Source organism: Vitis vinifera, chromosome 19, assembly GCF_030704535.1.
Source record: "Vitis vinifera cultivar Pinot Noir 40024 chromosome 19, ASM3070453v1".
Classification (NCBI taxonomy): Eukaryota; Viridiplantae; Streptophyta; class Magnoliopsida; order Vitales; family Vitaceae; genus Vitis; species Vitis vinifera.
Window position 1 is genome coordinate 22,275,058 of NC_081823.1, and position 20,326 is coordinate 22,295,383.

Below are 20,326 nucleotides of genomic sequence, written 5' to 3' on the forward strand. Positions count from 1 at the left end.
AAAATTAATTTATTTCATCTAAAAAATGAAAGATAGGTTAGGATAAGAAGAAAAATTTAATAATAAATATAAATATTAAATATATTTTATTTATTTTCTCAAAACATACTCAAATATGATTTAAAATATTTCAAATTTGTTATTAAGAAGAAAAAAAAAACATGGTTTGTAGGGAAAGTTCCAAAGAAACCCTAACTGTCATTCATCTCAATTCTAAATTTGAAATCGGAAAAACATTTTGTCGATGATTTCCTACCATAATTAAACTTCTTTCTATACATATTATAAATAAACAAAAATTAGTGGTTGAGACCGATAAACATCATATTAGTGGATCATATGAGAGATATTATAGTTAATTTTAAGATAGAGCCTTTAAAAGTATGACATGACGTAATAAATTTGAAATTCATTATTTATTTAATAATGTTATGATTTCACTTTTATCTATCTTTATTCTATGTATTATACTTTATGAGTATTCTTGCCTACATATTTTACATTGTACGTGACATAGGTGCACTACGAGTTGTACAGAATTCCTTGCAAATAAATAACTTGTTCACAACCGATTCATTGGTCTAGGCAATCTATTAGAGGTTGTAGTGCATCATCTCCTAATTGAAGGGATGATTGGTTTTGGCTATCAGGATGAGTTTCCTATGGTGAATGCACTAGTGTGTATGGTTATACATTGAATAGGACCTATAGTGAGTTATGACTTAAGGCTATCAAGTAGTCATGACCTCACCAAGCTGTTTTATTGTGTTGTTTCTCATCCTGGAGAAAATATTGAGTTTATGCTAAAGTTAGCAATGACTTTGACTTACGGGTAAGATCGTAAGTTGATTATATATTCTCTATGGATTGGGTTATTGTTGATGCAAGTCGATAGCAATAGGTATTCTCAATAGAGACACCATGGTATCTCTTGGGATTGAGATAGCGTGTCCCCTTAGGTGATCTTAAGGAGGTGTGTTTATGGAAAGTATGACTATAGTAATTACTTAAATGAAACTTGACATAAGCTCTTTGAGAGCTAAAATATGTCAATTGAACACATAATAGGAGGATCTGTAACTCAATAATGATAGAGGTAGTCTTGAAATGCTGATACTTTTCACCTTGTTAGACTATGAACATCGGTTCATAGGGAGACTAAACACAATGGATAGCAAGTCGTGAACCAAAACACGTGATGTTTCATTGTTATTTACGTAGGATATTGAAATTCAGTTGACTCTTTGTAGTGAAATGTTGAATCAACTTTAAAATTAGATTCTAATGGAGCCAATATTCCTATGGGTCCCAATGGTCCCCACTTTGAGCTCATATATCTTGTTGGCACAGATTATAAGTGTCAAATTGACTCTAAGTTCACTTTTATACATAAGGGTGTTTTGGTAATTATGCAAGATTGCATATGGGTAAGTGAACAAGGTCTTTGAATTGAACTAATTGATTAATTAGTAGGCACTATTGGATTAATTAATCAATTAGAACCCATTATAGGCTAAATTAAGTGACACAAGTTTATGTGGGCTCAAGTCACTTATGCCTACTTAGGAACCCTATAAATACCTCTTAGGGGTTAGGGTTTCTATAGCTTTTGTCTTCTACTATTTAGAAAGATTAAAAGCTGTAGCCTCCACCCTCTTTTGCTCCCCATCGAAAGTGTGCCAAGATCAAGGTTTAAGTCATTGGACGAAAGACTTTGAGTTAATGAGACTTTTGCAATTTCGATATTCATATTCACTATGTGGATTTAATTTAGGAACATTTGAATATAAGGTATGGTTTTCGTTAACACTTTCTGAATCCTTTAAAAGTATAAAAATGCTATTTTTTCGTTGTGCACAGGATTTAGAAAAAGCATAGGATAGTTATGCATGTTCCTAACTTGATCTGAGTTTGATAAACAGAGAGATTTGGGTTTTTTCCATCAGTTAGTGAAACTTGGATTATTGAAGTTAGTGCAACTCTCAATTAATTAGAGCTTGAGAAGAGAGAACGACTTGGACATAACTACTATGAACTTAAATTTGTAATTCTCTTTCCCTTTTCTCTACTTATTTTGTTTTGATTTAATTGCTTATTATCTTTTGTTATAATCATTTGTATTTATTAATTTAAAAATCTTGTAAAATTGAATTAATTATTTTTCACATATAGAAAATGAGATAGAAAAAAAAGAAGGAAATAAAATAAAAATATTAGAGAAAATTTTAAAATATTTTCTATGACATTTTCATCTATTTAATTTTCTTTCATTTTTTTTATGAATAATCAAAAACTTTTCTTCAGATTTTATTTTTTTTATTTTTCAATTTCCTTTCTTCAAAACTTTATAGTATTAAGTAATATAATTTTAATAAAAAAATTAATGAAAACAAATTTTAGAGTAAAAAGTTGCAAAAAATAAAAAAATACAACATAAATAGTTCATAATAAATAAACGTAGTGCAATTCATAAGTTATTTTACTATCATTTTTTTTTTATCCAAATTGTTTAAATATATATAATCTCACCTTCCCATTCAATTAAATAAAATGTATTTAGAATTAAAAAGGGAGGAATGGGAAGCCAAAAAAAAAGGTCAACATGACACTTTAAAAAATAAAAATAAATAATTGATTAAAAAAATGAAATAATCCTCAATTTTGTGAATTTAATCATTTCTATGTTTTTGTTTGAAGAGTAATTTTTTTTTTTATATAAACGTCCTTGACCATTTCAAGTATTTATATCTAAGTTTTAAAAGAAATGGTTATTTTTATAAGAAAAGAATGAAAATATTTTTTTATTTAAATTTGACCAAAAAATAAAATAAAATGGAGGGTTAGATTTCCAAAATTGGGTTTCCAATGACCATTTTAATAAAAAAAAAAAAAAATCATTCTAAATATAACAATTTAAAAATATTTTCAAATTTACAACAACTAGAGAAATTCAATTAAATTTTTAAGCTATCTTTTGAAACTGTAATATTTAATAAATATCACATTTCAATAAATATTAAAAAAAAAACACATTTTTGTCAAAATCAGCTAAGCTAAAATGAAAAATGTTTCAAAGAATGCTTGAAATGATTTATTTATTTTTGCTCTAATAAGGGTTTGTGGCTCAAAATTCTATTTTATTCTAGAAACATTTTATTAAAAAGGAATGAGATAATATCTATATTTGGAAACATAACTTTTTTGTTTTGAAAATTGCAAATATAAGCTTATTTTGATATTTTTATTTTTGGGCTTTTTATCTAAAAAGTGTTTGATGAGAAATAAAAATTTAAAGAAAATTGTTAGAAGGTATTTTTATTTTAAAATATTATATATCACATTTTCAAAAGAAAAATGTCATTTTTATAAAATCATGTTTTCAATTTAAATAAGGTTTTTTTTTGTTTATCTATTGAAGTTATTTTTTCAAGTTTAAGAATTATTTTAATAATTAGACACAATATTTTTGGATTTTTCTAAAATTGGTAATCCTAATTTAAAAAAAAAATAATTAATTGATTAAAGAGATGAAATAATCTTTATATTTGTGAATTTAATCATTTCCATATTTTTTTTAAATCACTCATTTTTTTTACATAAATGTTATTGACTATCTAAAATATTTACATATATATTTTAAAAGAAAATATTATTTTTATAAGAAAAAATAAGGGTATTTTTTATTAAAATGAGGTAAAAAAGATAAATGGATAAATTCCAAAATTGTGTTTTTAATGCCTTTTTAATCAAATAACCTTAAAAAATATCCATGATCATTTATAGGAATAACAAATTTTAATTAATGGATTAAAAATGATGAAATAATCTTATATTTGTGATTTTAACCTCTTTTATGATTTTTTTTTTAGGAATAATTTATTTTTCACATAAATACTCTTGAGTATTTTAAGTATTTACATATAAGTTTTAAAAAAAATTATTATTATTATTATTTTTTAAAAAGAACGAAGACATTTTAATCCAAATGCGACCATTTTAATCAAATACCCCTAACAAATAGTGGAAAAATTGGTGTCCCAAATTATCAACAAAGTCCCATATGCAGGTTAAGTGGAGCAGCACCCAAAGCTTGAATATGGAAGTAGCCCACGGTTATTGATACGGAGAGGCTCAGACATGAAGCTAAGCATTCCTCGCGCATGTGGGTCCTGGTCTAAATCTCCTCCTGTCTCCACCACTCTCCACAAGCCCATCTCCTTCTATTCTTCCATACCATCGTCCTCCCCTCTCAAACCCCAAGTCCCACTCTTCCTCAGGCCACCTATCCACTCTGCAACCCTCTCAGACCTCCAAAAATGGCACCACTGGGCCAAAACCCTCCCAGTTCCACACTCAGACGACCCCCCAGACCCCACCCTCCTCCGCAGAGAGCTGAAATGGCTCCTAGAGGACGCTCTTGAAGTCCACTCATCAGTTCCCCAAATGGGTAGTCACAGTGATGACAGACCCATAAAATTGAGGACCAGTTTGGAGCAGTTGTACTCTGTCTGGAGGCAGAGGATTGAGGAGAGGAGGCCTTTTCAGTATGTAGTTGGGTGTGAGCATTGGAGGGATTTAGTGTTGAGTGTTCAAGATGGGGTTTTGATTCCCAGGCCTGAAACGGAGGTTTTTGTGGATTTGGTGGGGGATGTGGTGACTCAGAATGGAGATTTGACGCAGGGTTTGTGGGCTGATTTGGGGACTGGAAGTGGGGCTATTGCCATCGGAATTGGGAGGATTTTGGGACCTCGTGGGAGGGTCATTGCCACGGATTTGAGCCCTGTTGCCGTTTCTGTTGCTTCCTTTAATGTGCAGAGGTACAGCTTGCAGGTTTGTGATTTGAAAATTTATCGATTGTTTTGCCTCTATTTTCATATAAATATATTGATGCACAAACGCATGTGTTGGGAGTCCACTGGTGTTCTTATCGAATATTTGTCTGTTTGATATGCATACCTGGCATATTCTCAATGAGCTGTAGTGATCGAGGCAACTGGTAGATTAAGTTGTTATCAGAGTTTGTAGAGGCCTGGATGCAAGAGGAGGTTGCTAGTGTTGGGTATTAATTAGAGCTCTATATACATTTTTGGACTATTCCCTTCAAGATTGAGCTTTTGGAGTAGTTTAAAAACTATAACTTACAATACAAATTAAATACGACTTAACTATTAATTAAAAATATGCTTGGGTGAAGAAGCGTCAAGGATAATTGGGATGTTGATATGCACTCATAGTTGAGAATATGAATAGGAATTTAAGTTTATTCTATTCCACAAATTGCCCTAGTCGCTAAGCTGGAGAGGGACATTTACTATTTTTCAGACCCATGGAAGCTCTTCATTCTCCTTCCAATGCTTGATTTGTGCAGGAATAAAGAAACAATGTAGACTAGTTTTCCAATCATATCTTTTCAACTCAATATCAATATATTATATGATATTATGTAATGATTTTATTTTATTTTATTTTTGAGCATGCAAGGTGCTACTGATGCTACATTGCGTGGGTTGCTGGTAACAGACCATTAGCACCCCTGTTTCGTTCAATCTGTGATCAAAATGAAAGTTGTGGAAAGCAGAAAGCTGTGGTGTTCTTAGATGGTCTAAGAAAGGGCAAGTTGACTTACCTCACAGGACTAATTGAAGGGAAGCCAGGCAAAGTATGCTTTTGGCTCTATGGCAAGGCTCTGCTTGGGTCTCAGTTCCACCCTTGGGTGTTTGGCTCAGCTTCTGGATGAGCTTTGGGGGGAGCTCGAATAGGTTGACCTCAATAATGAGAATTGTGAGCCTTGAATTTTGGAGCTTAGGTACCTGAGAAGGTATGGAAATAAATTATCTGGAGCTTGACCAATGGGCAACTTCCTGGGAACTTTGACTGGTTTTTAGGGTGCTTGTCAGGCTTTGATTACCTCCCAGAGCTTTTCCACCAGATCCCAAATGGAAATATTTGTTAGTTTATGTTCCTTAAGTTTTTATTGTAATTTGTAAATTTTATGTTTTAAATTAGTCTCAGTAGCAGTAAGGTTATGGTTATAGCTTTATAGGGAATAGGGTAAAGCTGGCCATTGCAATTAAGATTATCAATCATAAGCTCTTCTTGATGGTTATAATACGATAATGCCTGGACCTGTGCCCCTGATGTATCTTAATGAAGGGGATAGAGTGGGAGTGAGGCAAGGGAGAGAAAATGGATGGGTAAATTGCGAATCATCTGAGGGTCCATATAGCATGAAAGGTGGGAGTTTTTTTGTGACTTTTGACTTAGTTTTTTTAACCATACATTAGTCCACAAAATTTTACATTGGCACTGCCATATTACACACATCAGACATGTGGTTATCTTCCATCATTTCCATTCAACATACACTTAGCTGCCTTATGCTTATTCCTGATTTGTCCACTATACATTTTCAACAATGATGAGAGCATGGATTGCTCCTATATATTTTGTGTAAGTATGGCAAGGAAATGAAGCTACTAGCATCCAAACTCAAAAGTGCCAGCAGGGATAGAGGTTATAAGGATCCTCCACAATGGTGAATACAGAATAGACATGCTCATATCAGCATTCTAAATAGGTATTTATATGAATGCATGGACACGTTCTTGATTTAGTTACACTTCTAGTCAAAGACGTTGTGACATTGTGAATGTTAACGTTTGATAGTTCTTTCTAATGATGGAAAGGAAAAAATCAATATAAAATTCACTAGATAGGCTAAAAACAAATCTTAGGAATCCTTAAAAAGTGTTATGTGAGGAAATCTAGGGGCAAAGCATGGACATAATGAGAATCTAGACATTTATTTTGTCTGAGAAAAATTTCATGGCCCTGGCATCTTGTGTGCCATTTTACAACCCTCTTACACTCACAATCTAAAAATTTGGTATGCTCTAACTCATCCAGGAACCAAGCAAGTCATACTACTAGCTCTTCTGTTTCCTCCTGAAGGTATCGATGCACTAGAGCTGCATCTCATTAAGCTAGGATCAACTCCTTATCCTTGAGTCCTCCACCTTGAATAAATCCTTTGCAATTATCATCGTTGTCATTTTCCTACTTCCTAGAAGTTGCTTCAATTCTATTTATTTTTATTTTTATTTTTGATTTATCTATCTATTTATTTATTTAGAATTTATGGTTCTCTCATTTTTACTTTTGACCTTATTTTAGATTTTTTGACATACGTTCCCCAATTCCCCACTAACTTTATCAGATGGTGCAACATTTCCTCCTGTAAGGACCCCTTGCTCCTGCAACCATGTCAAACAATCCTCTCCACCTCTCCATAAAATCTCCACGTATCACGTGATGTCTTCTTTCTGGAACATGCATGTCAAAGTTCCATGAACATTAAGTCTAGGTGCACCATCTATCTCACTCTCTGGAGGCATTTTCAATTTCAAAATTGTGCATGCAAAGAAAAGAATATGATTGGGAATTCGACTATTCAAATAAATATAAATACATTTGCTGTATAGTATAACAAATAGATGCTAATACATTTGCTTTATACATATTTCCTGATCCTTTTTTTTTTCTGTAGTACTTCTTCCCTCTTTTCTTTTTATTTTTATTTTTGCCTTTAACATCTTTTCTGTCTTTTCTTGTGACTGACTTAAAGTTCTCTCAAAAATATCACATGATTCTGAAGTTTCTGTTTTCAATGTGCTTGCCAGGATATAATTGAGATACGGCAAGGATCTTGGTTTGAACCTCTGAAGGATGTTGAAGGAAAACTTTCAGGTCTTGTGAGCAATCCACCATATATTCCAAGTGATCATATTTCTGGTCTACAACCTGAAGTTGGGTGGCATGAACCAAGACTTGCATTAGATGGTGGTGTGGATGGCATAGATGCTCTTCTCCATCTCTGCAATGGGGCTGCTTCAATGTTGAAACCTGGTGGATTTTTTATTTTTGAGGTACCAACTTCCATTTTGTTTAAGTTAGAATTTGGATGGCTTCATTGAAATTTTGCATAGTTGAGTCACTGATTTAATTTATTTTTCTTCTAGTGTTTTGTTTCATAATAATACTTAAACAATGGGCTGTTTCTTATAGAAAGGTAAAAAATAAAAAATATGAATAAAATTAAAATTAAAATTTTTAAAAAAAAAGAAGAAGAAAATTTAACAATGAGTTGTTGCAGTCTTTACACAGTTGATTTACGTGGATATGGTCAACAAGATTTTAAATGTTGATGTTCATGGATATGGTGAGATTGCAATGTATATATATCTCCATGGATTTATGTTATCTAGATGTATTTTGTGAATAATAACTTTTTTTTTTGATAAGTAGGAAAAAAGAAGAAGTTATTCTTCACAAAATAACTATTTGCATTCAGGAAAATTTGAAGAAAATAAGGGAAAGTTAAAGGCAAACTAGTATAACTTGTCAAAAAGACAATGTAGTAACTAATGTTTAGAAAATGATACATAACTTGTTGTATAGGTAAAATCCCAGTTATTAATACTTCTATCTACAAAAAAGCATTAGGAGGATGATGGTTGCTAGCAGCTAAGTACAATAAGTTAATTTAAATTAGTAAGTATATTTGGTAAAACTATTTCATGAAACTCCATAAAGTAAAAATTAACTCAAAGTAATAAGTTAACAGAAATCATTTTTTTCTAAATCCAAAATAGTTTGACTTCCTCATTGTCCCAAGTTTTGACTTCTCATTAGCTCTATATCATTTGTTGAGGCTGATATTTTCCTTTGTTCAGCACATAAGACTGGCTTGTTCAGTCTCTACATCTGGCCCTCCCTTGTTTTGCTCATCAGGGGCATTCAGGCTGCTCAGTATATGTCTCATCAACATTGATAATCTCCTTTGACTCATCTTTCTTTTCAGGCCCTGGTTGGGACTGATTTTGTTGATTTTCATAATTAATCTTTGCTGAACCAAGTGTTCAATAAATAAATTTTTATTAAAGGAAATCTACAAATTAATCATGAAAATTAAAATTAAAATAAGAACATGGGCTAGTAAATGTTGTATAATAAAATACTGATAAAAAAAGTAAAGGTTGTATAATAATTATTTCTTAGATTCTTAATGAAATAAAATAGATAGGGAAGTTACTGAGACAATGAAAAGTAAAGCATGCAAATAGAGATTTGCTTGCATATGGAAATGAAAAACTAGTCTACTGGTGCTGATGGTGAAAAACTAAAGAAGCTAGTAGGGTTATTAAAAAACAAAAAGGAATAAAGAAAACACAAGAAAAGGCTGTAGTCCATTGAGTGGATTTCAGGTTATTGCGGAGTAGTATACTTTTCTATTTTCAGATCAACAATTGTTCATCTTGGAAGGATTGTTTGTCTTTCTTTGTATTTATCATTGAATGCAATGAATATGTTGACTTTGATTTGAAAAAAAAAAAAAAAAAGGAAGTCTTTGATGTGGTGTGGAGTGTCTTGTGTCCTAACTTGGCCTCTCTCTGGGGCCTTCTTTTAAGGTTGCAACAGTATTGGATGCAATTATCAAGAGGTGTGAGAGTGAGACTTGGCAGGTGGATGAATACTTACAGTCATTTAACTTTCAAAAGGAGCTGATCCTTGATGCAAATCATTCTTTGCGAGTTTATAATTGTTGTCTTTCTTTTAGTTTCCTATTTCAGCGGCACCAAGGTTAGATAACCTTTAATGTGATTTTCTCTGCACAAGTTGAGGAGACGAATTTAAATCCCATTTGTTGTATTGTTTACCTAAAATTGTTGGTGAGTTTTTAATGAACCCACCCTTTCACGGAAATGATTATGAATTTCAATTTCAGCTGTGGACAGAGATTGTTTATGGAAAAAAAATGATCTTATTCAAAATATGGTTGCATTAGTGGTGATTTGAATAAGATCATTTTTTTTCCATAAACAATCTCTGTCCACAGGTGAAATTGAAATTCATAATCATTTCCGTGAAAGGGTGGGAATATGGTTGCATTAGTGGTGATTGCTAGGTATGTTAATAATGGAGGAGCGAGAAAGACCTAGAGAGAGAGTGTGTGCGAGAGATGGAGAAGAAAGCTGGGATCAGGGTGGGAGCAGGATCGCAGCGGGTTTCCTACAGTCAGGGGTGCGTAGTAGGAGCTTTGGGGTAGAATCGAAAATTTTTGAGGTAGAGACAGAGAGAAAAAAAGGGAGGACGCAAATCTTCATAGTTGAAAGGAAGGGAGGTGTCTCCTCTTGGGTAAAGTTGGGACCGACGAGTCTAGGGCCGCTCATGGAAGGCCTGACCTTCTGCATCCAGGATACGAGGACCGGACATTGGGAAAAACTTTGGCAAGAGAATGGGAGAACCTTCTCTTTAACGCGCGGCGAAAACAAGGGGGGATGCTTCCTACGCCTGGGTGTCACGGATCGGGAAAAGAAAAGATTTAACATCTTTGTACCCAAAGGCAAAGGAACAAAAGGGGGTTGGGCCCTGTTGGCTGAGGTGCTGCGTGAGATGGAGCCTGGCTCAGATGGTCAGAGGAGTCAGCAAGTGAAGGAGAAGTGTTGGAGCTCCATGTTGGGAAAGTCCTTCGCGGACGTGGTGAAACAAAATCGTAGTTGTGAAGAGGTGGTGCGGGTAAAGATCGTTAATAGGCCATCAGGTGGAAGATTGGAGAAATTGGCTCAGTGCCTTGTCGGAAGCTGGGACCCGATGCTAGGAAGGGGTGACGATCTGCGAAGCTGGGGGACCCAAATGTCAAAGTTGTGGGGTTTGAAGGGCAACTTAGGCTTGGCCAAGTTGGAAGACGGTAAAGCCCTATTGGAATTTGAGTTAAGAGCAGAGGCTGAGAAAGCCCTAAAAAATGGTGTCATATCGATCAGTGGCTGCGATGTGCGACTGGAGAAATGGAGCCAAAGGACGGGATGCGTGATGGAGGAAGAGAAGAAGAAAGAGGCTTGGGTGAGAATACTTGGCCTACCTATCTCCTTATGGGATCGGGACACCCTCTGTAAGATAGGAGAGGGATGTGGGGAATTTTTGGACATTGATGCCAAAACGGAGAGGATGGAGGAGTTGCAGTGGGCTAGGATTCGGGTAAGGATCAAAGAAGATAGAATCCCTAATATGGTGGATATATGGGTGGAGAATACGTGCTATGCGGTGGCCTTGTGGTGGGAAATCAGGCCGACGCTAAGAAAATTGCAGGCCGATGACAAAGGAAGAACCCTCGCAGGGGCTGGAGAGGGAGAGGGTGAGTTTCAGACACGCGAGGGCAAGCGCGTGATGGAGGAGGAAGGGGGCTCAAGGCTTGAGACCCAGACGCAGGTGGTGGATGGGATGTGGAGGCTGACAGCTGGGGCGGGGCAACCCATGGACAGTCATCACGGGTTGGGTGGGTCGCACCTAGGGCTTCAGGATATGGAGCGAATGCAAGGCGGGCCTTTAGTGCTGGGCCTTTTGGAGAGACCATGTGGGCTTGGGGGCCTTTCAATTCAGTCCTCTCTGGTGGATCATGTCGGGCCAAAAGAGTGGGGGGATTTTAGAAGGCCCAGAATCTGGAAGCCCAAGGAAGGTGTTGGACTGGTGGCCGAAGGCCCATCGGTGGAGACTAGTCTCCATTCTAATGTGGCCCAGATTTGTGGCCCGAGCAGCTCGAGGATCCCAGCCCCTGAAGATCCTTTGCTCAGGGAGAAGGATGACATGCGCAGGCTAAGCGGGGCAGAGCTCATCCAAAATGAGAGATCGTCCACTGATCTCGCCTTGGCTGAGGAAGCGATGAGGTACGATAAGGTTTCGGATTGCTTGGTTTCTGGGACCCCTTCTCTTCTTTCTCCTTTTTTCGGTCGGACTCCAGTGGGGGAGTATTGCGACTTTTCTGGGGATGACAAAGAGCGTGATGAGGGAGAAAATCCGATCCAGATGATCATGGGATCGAAGTCCCCTACGGGGGAGAATGTCGACTGTTGGGATTTGGTGGAGGTAAACAAAAATACAACTGTAGATGGTGGAAAGGAGATGGCCTTAGACCAAATAGTACCACATGCATCTAAGGCAGAGGGGGAGCTTAGCTGGGAAAAAAGTGATCTGGCCAAGTTCAGCAATTTCTTGGGATTTTCGACAGAGGGTCTGGAGAAGGACATTATGGAATTCTTGGTCAAAATTCGTAAGAGAAGGGAAAGAGTTCATAGCAAATCCTTGTTGGAGAAAACAAAATTCGAGAGAGAACTGAGAAGATTAGAGTGCTCCATTAACTATGAAGGGGGGAAGAAACAAAATGGTGGTGAGCAAGCAAGGGGGTGCCAGATTACGGAAGTCTAATGAAGCTACGAATCCTTAGCTGGAATGTTCGTGGAGCTAATGACAGCTCCAAGAGAAAGATTATTAAGGCAGTGATCAGGAGTCAGAGGGTGGATCTCTTTTGTCTTCAGGAGACCAAAATTCAGTCATTATCGGAGGGTCTGGTGAGAAGTTTGGGCGCTGGCAGGTGGTCTAATTGGGTGGCTTTGGATGCAGTGGGCTCTGCAGGAGGGATGTTAGTGTGTTGGGATAAAAGGTCGTTGGAGGTGATGGAGACGGAGGTGGGGAAGTTTTCTGCCTCGTGTAGGTTTAGAAATGTGGAAAATGGGCTAACCTGGTCTTTTACTGGTGTGTACGGGCCTTTTTCGAAAGGTGACAAAGAATGCCTGTGGGAAGAGCTAGGGGCGATTAGAGGCTTGTGGGAAGATCCGTGGTGTTTAGGGGGTGACTTCAATGTCATTCTGTCCTAGAGGGAAAGGAATAGACAGGGAAGGCTGACTGGTGCTATGAGATTTTTTGCCCAAACTGTTGATGAATTAGAGTTGATGGATCTCCCTATGCAAGGGGGTGCTTTCACTTGGAGTGGGGGGAGGAATAACCAATCTTGGGCTAGGCTAGATAGATTTTTGGTGACACAACAGTGGCTGGAGATGTTCAGTGGGGTCGCCCAATGTAGACTGCAGAGACCCACTTCTGACCATTTTCCTATTTTGCTGATGGGTGGTGGGTTGAGGAGAGGTCCTACTCCGTTCAGATTTGAGAACATGTGGCTGAAAGTGGACGGCTTTAAAGGTCTTCTCCGGGAGTGGTGGCAGGGGATTGAGGTGAGAGGAAGGGCCAGTTTCAGGTTGGCCTCCAAGCTGAAATTATTAAAGCTAAGGATTAAAACCTGGAATAGGGAGGTGTTTGGAAGGCTGGAAGTTAACAAAAATTCTGCCCTTCAGCAAGTGGAATATTGGGACGGAGTGGAGAGTGAGAGGTGTCTATCTTTAGCTGAAACTGAGCAGAAAAAGGAAGCCAAGGACGCCTTTCACAAATGGGTGTTGCTGGAAGAAGTCCACTGGAGGCAGAAGTCAAGGGAGCTGTGGCTTAAGGAAGGGGATAGGAACACCGACTATTTCCATCGGATGGCTAATGCCCATCGGAGGAACAATTCCATGGACAGGATAATGATTAATGGTGAGTGGCTGACTGAGGACCAAGAGGTGAGGGAGGGGATTGTGACGGCCTTCCAGAATTTATTATCAGAAGAACCGGGGTGGAGAGCGGATATTGAGGGGCTGCACCTAAATCAACTTACTTCTCGGGAAGCTGAAGACTTGGAGAAGCCTTTTACTGAAGAGGAAGTCCACGGTGCCTTGATGGAGATGAGGGGAGATAAAGCTCCAGGACCGGATGGATTCACAATGGCTTTTTGGCAAGAATGCTGGCCGTTTGTGAAGGAGGAGATGATGGATCTTTTTAAGGAATTCTTTGAGTATGGGTCGTTCTCCAAATGTCTCAACAATACCTTTCTGGTCCTTATCCCAAAGAAAGGAGGGGCTGAAGACTTAGGGGATTTCAGGCCCATTAGCTTGCTTGGTGGGTTGTATAAAATCTTGGCCAAAGTCCTAGCGAATAGGCTAAAGAAGGTGCTTGATAGGGTCGTTTCGGCAGACCAGAATGCTTTTGTGAGAGGGAGACAGATTCTAGATGCGTCTCTTGTGGCAAATGAGGTGATTGACTACTGGCACAAAAGGAAAGAGAAAGGGTTGATCTGCAAGTTGGACATTGAAAAAGCCTATGATAGTTTAAACTGGGAGTTTTTGATGAAGGTGCTTCGGAAGATGGGATTTGGGTTGCGTTGGATGGATTGGATGTGGTGGTGTATCTCCACAGCTAAATTTTCCATCTTAATCAACGGGGTGCCTGCTGGTTTCTTTCCAAACTCTAAGGGATTGAGGCAAGGAGACCCCCTTTCTCCGTATCTCTTCATCTTGGGCATGGAAGTTCTTAGCACACTGTTTAGACGGGCTGGTGAGGGGGGTTTCCTTTCTGGCTGTAGGCTTCGGGGGAGAGGGGGTGTGGAGATGAACGTTTCGCACCTTCTCTTTGCTGATGATACAATCATTTTTTGCAAAGCGGAAAGAGAGCAAGTTTCCAATCTAAGCTGGATCTTGGCGTGGTTTGAGGCGGCTTCGGGTCTCAGAATTAATCTTGCTAAGAGTGCCCTAATTCCGGTTGGGCAGGTGGATGAGTTGGAGGAGATGGCGGCTGAGCTAGGATGCAGATTGGGTGCATTACCCACTGTCTATTTGGGGCTGCCCCTAGGAGCCCATCATAAAACTTCTTCTTCTTGGGATGGGGTGGAAGAGAGAATGAGAAGAAGATTAGCCCAATGGAAAAGGCAATACATCTCGAAGGGGGGGAGAATTATTCTTATCAAAAGCACTTTGGCCAGCATACCCATCTACTTTCTATCCCTTATACGCATCCCTAAATCTGTTACAAGAAGGATTGAGAAAATCCAAAGAGATTTCCTTTGGGGGGGAGGAAGGTTGGAGAGGAAAGCTCATTTAATTAAATGGAAGGTGGTTTGTAGCCCTAAGGAGGAGGGAGGACTAGGCATCCGAAAAATAGAAGTATTGAACAAAGCCTTGCTGGGTAAATGGGTGTGGAGATACGCCTATGAGAAGGAGAATCTGTGGAAAAGGGTGATAGGGGTGAAATATGGTCAAGAGGGGTGTGGGTGGAGGACTAAGGACGGTTGTGGGCCTTATGGAGTGGGATTGTGGAAGGAGATCATGAAGGAAGCTGATTGGTGCTGGGAGAGTATTGTGTTTAAGGTAGGCAAGGGGACCAGAATTTTGTTTTGGATGGACAAGTGGTGCGGTAATGAGGCCCTTTCTCAAATGTTCCCTCAGCTGTTTACCTTGGCGGGTAATAGGAAAGCCAAAGTAAGTGAAGTGTGGGACTCTAGCTTGGGTCAAGGAGGATGGAATCTCAGATTGGCTAGAGATTTCAATGATTGGGAGCTGGAACAAATAGGAAATATGCTGAACCTGCTGAAGGATTTCAGGACTTCGACTGAGGAGGATGCTGTGAGATGGAAAAGGGAAAGCAATGGTGTTTTCGGGGCTAAGGGTGCTTACAAAATTCTGGTTGGGTCCTCAGCTTGTGTCTTCCCGAACAGACGCATTTGGATGGATAAGGTGCCAACAAAAGTATCTTTTTTTGCTTGGGAAGCTTCCTGGGGGAAGATCCTCACCTTGGATAAGCTTCAAAGAAGGGGGTGGCAGCTCCCTAACCGGTGTTTTCTGTGTGGATGTGAAGAGGAAAGTGCGAATCATATTATGTTACATTGTACAGTGGTTAAGATTCTATGGGAGATCGCTCTCGCCATTTTTGGAGTCCAATGGGTGTTCCCAGAATCAGTTATAGAAGTGTTACTTAGTTGGAGGGGATCTTTTGTGGGGAAAAAAAGAAAAGACACCTGGAATTCCATTCCGTTGTGCATTTTTTGGACGGTTTGGAAGGAAAGGAATAGGTTAGCGTTTAGGGGGGGGTCTTTAGATATACAAAAATTCAAGAATTTTTTTGTATGTAATTTGTGGAGTTGGGCTAGGGTGTACATTGGTGAGGATACCTATTCTCTTTTAGGCTTTTTGGAGTGGCTTGCGGCCACTTGAGGGTGGGTGAGGTTCTCCCTCTTTATTGTTCAGTTCCCCTTTTCGGGCATTTGTGTATACCCCCTGTATACATGCGGCTTTTTAGCCTTTTCTAATATATTCTGATCGTTTATCTATCAAAAAAAAATTAGTGGTGATTGCTAGGTTTGAAAGGTTTGAGGAAGTCATGGTGTGGTTTTTGGATGGTCATTATGATTGGCCAGATTCTCTTATGAAAGAACTCTCATCAAGATGCGGGAGGGAGCTTGTCTGAAGTTGTGTGGGAAGCATTGATGTGGAAATTTTCCTGAATGAAGATTTTCTAGATCTTTTTTGGAATTGTGGTGGATGTGAGGAAGCCTAGGTTAGTCATAACTATGGAATGGGGAAAGGGGGAGTTAACATGGAACATCACTTTCATCATAAATTTTCATGGTTTCAAATTAGAAAGGGTTAGTCCTTTGAGGAGATTTATGCAGTTAAGCTTACTGGGGGTGGACAGTGAAAGATTTTGTGTAAAAACACAAATGACCTTGTCTTTCTCCCCCTTTTTTCCTCTTTGGTGTGGAATGAATTGGGTTATGCCTCATTTTTCAGTCTACTAGAGCCTCGAACAATGATTAGTAGGGTATGAGAGGCGACTTGTGGAATTTTTGGGCTCTTTTGGGAAGAAAGAATAGAAGGGTTTGAAATCAATGGAGCTTATAATTACAAAATTGAAAAATCTCAGGCAAGAAAAATGGTCGAGTTTTATGAGAATTAACCCTCTCTTTGTCAATTTTTGTATACTCTCTATTTATTTCTGTATATTCATGTGCATAGTGGGTACATATGCATTTTATGCCCGCTTCCTTTTTGCTGTTTTGTAAATTTCTTTTTCCTTTTTACATCTTGCTGCAGACAAATGGGGAGAAACAATGCAAGTTTCTTGTAGACTACATGGAAAATGAATCCAAAGGCAACTTCTATGATGTTAAAATAGTACCAGATTTTGCTGGTATCCAAAGATTCGTGACTGGCTTCCATCACTAAACGATATAAGCTGTGGATCACTCCATACACTTGAAAATGGTAGTCATGGGAGCAAGTTGAGGGGAAAAAATAGGTATCTATTTTCCATTTATTGTTAAATGTATCAGTCATTTATGAGATTCACGAGTATGCTTAAAATCATGTCTATGTTTGATACATTGATATGCATTTTTTTTTGGAGAAATTTGAATTATATGTGGGCTTCTCCAATTTTAATCCTGCTTGTATTAGTATAGGACTTCAGCTTACATTTTTTTGCAGTGTATTGCCCTAGAAATTTAATATTTTTAGTATATGCAAAGAAATGTAGTCTCTGCATACATTTTATATTCGACAATCTAGAAAAGGTTTATATACTTGTTTTATGCCAAAGAACAACTTAATAAAAAACACCAATAAGAAGAGGACAGCCCAACTGCCCAACTACACTACAGTTATACGAAGGATGTCAAAGGGCATGAAACAGGAAAAGTAAACACTCTACTGCAACCCCACCGTGTTTTGATAATAGAATCCTTTAACGATTGAACTGATTGCTTAAGTCTTCAAAAGTTCTTGGGTTTCTCTCTTGCTAAATAATCTAGAATAAACCAATAGTACTATACTTTGCCTTTCTTTGATTCTTCTCAATAAAGCCACTGGGCCATCTTAAAAGCACCTTTTTCATCATATGAGGTAGGACCAAATTTATACATTAGGAAGCCAGAATGATAGATGTTATAAGACCATGAGCTACACCATAGTGAAGAAGGATATGATTAGTCTAAATCCTCCTCAATGACCCAAGCTTACACAAGAATGGTAGCAGTAGGATTAGGATATCGAAATGCTACTGAAAGTTATACTAAGTGAACTTGTTAGGAAGAAGAATCTGAGATCTGAGGACAAACCATATATGTAAGAGAAACCATGAACCAGAGTAGAAGAACTTTCCCATCAAAGAAAGGTCACCATGTTCTTTCTCCCATAGGTATAGGGCATTGGGAGAAAGGCAATTAGAGGATATGCAAAGATGCCATAACTGCTCCTCTAAGTTGGTGTAGTGTTTTCTATCAACAGACCAAACACCCTCCAAAAATTTAGTAATGTAGCAGCTCTAGGCGGTGCAGGATTTCTAATCCCCACTCAGGAGGAGCCAGAAGGCATGAATTCATTCTCCAAAGCATCTCAAAAGGTAGTGTCCACCACTTTCTTCTTCTTCTATTTATTTGTTATTTATTTTTCATATGATGCCCAAGAATAAAAATGCTAGATTCTTCTTCTCCAAAAAAAATGGAAGCATGGAGAATGCTCCATTTGGAGCAAAGGGGCTCTCATGGAAGTTTGAGAGGGTAGGGGAAAGATCAATTGTCGAATCATGAAGAGTGTGTTTGTTATTGTTTCTTACCATTAAGAAGGAATTATGTTATTGTCAAAGAATCAAAGGGCAGATGGTTTGTCTTAAAGATCGATCGGACTTTATGTGAAAATGATAGGAAAATGACAAAATATAGAAGAAGATAAAACAGGGTTTGAGCTCAATAAAGGCAGTAGCCGGTAAGTACAAAAATGGAAAGAAAAAATTAAATAAAAAGATTGAACATGATTTATATCTATTTGTATGTATGTCTATATCATATATAGCAGAATATCTTCATCATATAAATTATAATCATTCATGTTCTATACGCTAAATCCAGCTATATTAAAACTCTTATACCTCAAGTTTATTATTTTCATGATCTTAGAGTGCATTTTGTTGTCTAAAATACTGGACCTCTCGGTCTATGCAACTCCAAATCATGCACCAACTCCCTCTAGAATCCTCCAACATCGCCCTCACCTTCAATCAATAGCTCATGGTTCACCACCCGTTTCCACTGTGACACCTTTACCTCCCTCGCTCAGTGTCCCGAAGGCAAAACCAGTGGCCTCAAATTCAATCTCAACCTCTTCTCTCTCTTGAAGGCGATAAACCCCAAGATGAAGTTGACATTAAATTCTTGGGCAAAGACAAGCAAATAATCTAAGTAGAAATAACTATAATTTTTGTTTATATTTTTCCGTAAATTTTATCATTAAAGAAAAATGGTGGTTTTTATTTCCTTAGTAGTTGTGCATTTTGGAGGCAAAAAATAGGAAGCTCCACAATTCCCACTAAGGATCAATGAAATGCTCTAGCGTAGGACATATGTGCACCTAGTGTTCTTACATGTCATATCTTTAACCATCGTCTTTAAGATCTTTGGTAGTTTATTTTACAAACATTTCTTCTTCTTTTTCTTATTATTATTATTTTACCACTTTTATATGGTTTTCTTTTATGAGATAGATGACTAGTCCACATTATTAATCAGTTGCATTCACTTCAGGTAATGATGTCGACCAAGTTGGACAAGCCCGATGATTTTTTATAAAATGTTCATTGTTCTTAGATGCACTCAGCTATAGCGAGCTTTTGGAAGGATCACAATTTTTTGATGGTCATATATCTCTTTGAAATGGAATGTTCGATGTGGGCATTTGTTCTTTAAATTTTCACGAATGTGATTATAGGTTTAGAATCACAATGACATTACTAACATATTTATATGTTTAGGATCATAATGACTATAATAAATACCGGAAGTTATACAATATGTATAGAAAGTTATACAATATGTATAGAAAGTGGATCACCTCAAAGAAAACAATTTTCCCTAATCGTCCAATGTTTAATATTAGTCCAACATGCATACTCTTAACAATTTAATGTCTATCCTTAAACCACCTCATCATTTTATCTTGTGGCATTAGAATTTAAATTCTTTAAATGAAAAATAAAATTTAACTAAAAAAACAATCCAAATAAAAAATTTAAAATTTTCTAATCTTGTATTCTCTTTTACTATTTCTAAATAATTTTTAGCATTTAATTTACTTTCTAATATTTTTATTTTAACATTTTTTTTATATATTAGCACCCATTATTTTTACATTAATATATATTTTTGGTTAATTTTCTTCTAGGTTCTAACATGGGTAAATTTTTGAGTATCCTACTTCTAATCTCTAATTAAGCCCTCCAATTATATAAAATGAAAATCAATTGTGAAATATAAAAAACAAAATGGAGAAAAACTAAAAATAAATAAATATTTGAAAAGAATTAAAATAATTATTCTTCTTGAATTTCAAGCTAATATAACAAAAGATATAAGAATAAGAATATAAAAACATAGTGGGAGAGGAGATATCTACGAATATAATGAGTTTTAGTTCTTTTTATTTTTTATTTTCATATTTAGTATTTATATAACAATAGATAAATAAATAAATAAATAAATAATAATCTTTCTCTTGCCGGTCTTGCCTATATCTCCACCAAAACACAACCGGATAAATTAATCAAATTTGTGTCATTCATTTTATTTTTTTGTATCCTTACAATG

General features: G+C 37.0%; 1 protein-coding gene across 3 annotated transcripts; it reads left to right on the forward strand.

Moving 5' to 3' along the window:
• Nucleotides 1-4,017: 4,017 nt before the first annotated feature.
• On the forward strand, nucleotides 4,018-19,532 carry LOC100257585 (uncharacterized). Of its 3 annotated transcripts, none has more exons than XR_002029145.2 (4): nucleotides 4,018-4,830; nucleotides 7,680-7,925; nucleotides 16,785-16,989; nucleotides 19,268-19,532. XR_002029145.2 is itself a non-coding variant. In XM_010646716.3 (4 exons), exons 1-4 carry the CDS (start codon nucleotides 4,138-4,140, stop codon nucleotides 16,816-16,818), a joined length of 1,092 nt encoding a protein of 363 aa, XP_010645018.1. In that variant the 5' UTR covers nucleotides 4,034-4,137; the 3' UTR covers nucleotides 16,819-16,841. The 3 variants fall into 3 exon arrangements, 2 of the variants coding, with proteins under 2 accessions (XP_002269180.1, XP_010645018.1); XM_010646716.3 differs by lacking the exon at nucleotides 19,268-19,532 and adding an exon at nucleotides 9,468-9,586 and having other exon boundaries at nucleotides 4,034-4,830; nucleotides 16,785-16,841; XM_002269144.4 differs by lacking the exon at nucleotides 19,268-19,532 and having other exon boundaries at nucleotides 16,785-17,132.
• Nucleotides 19,533-20,326: the final 794 nt, after the last annotated feature.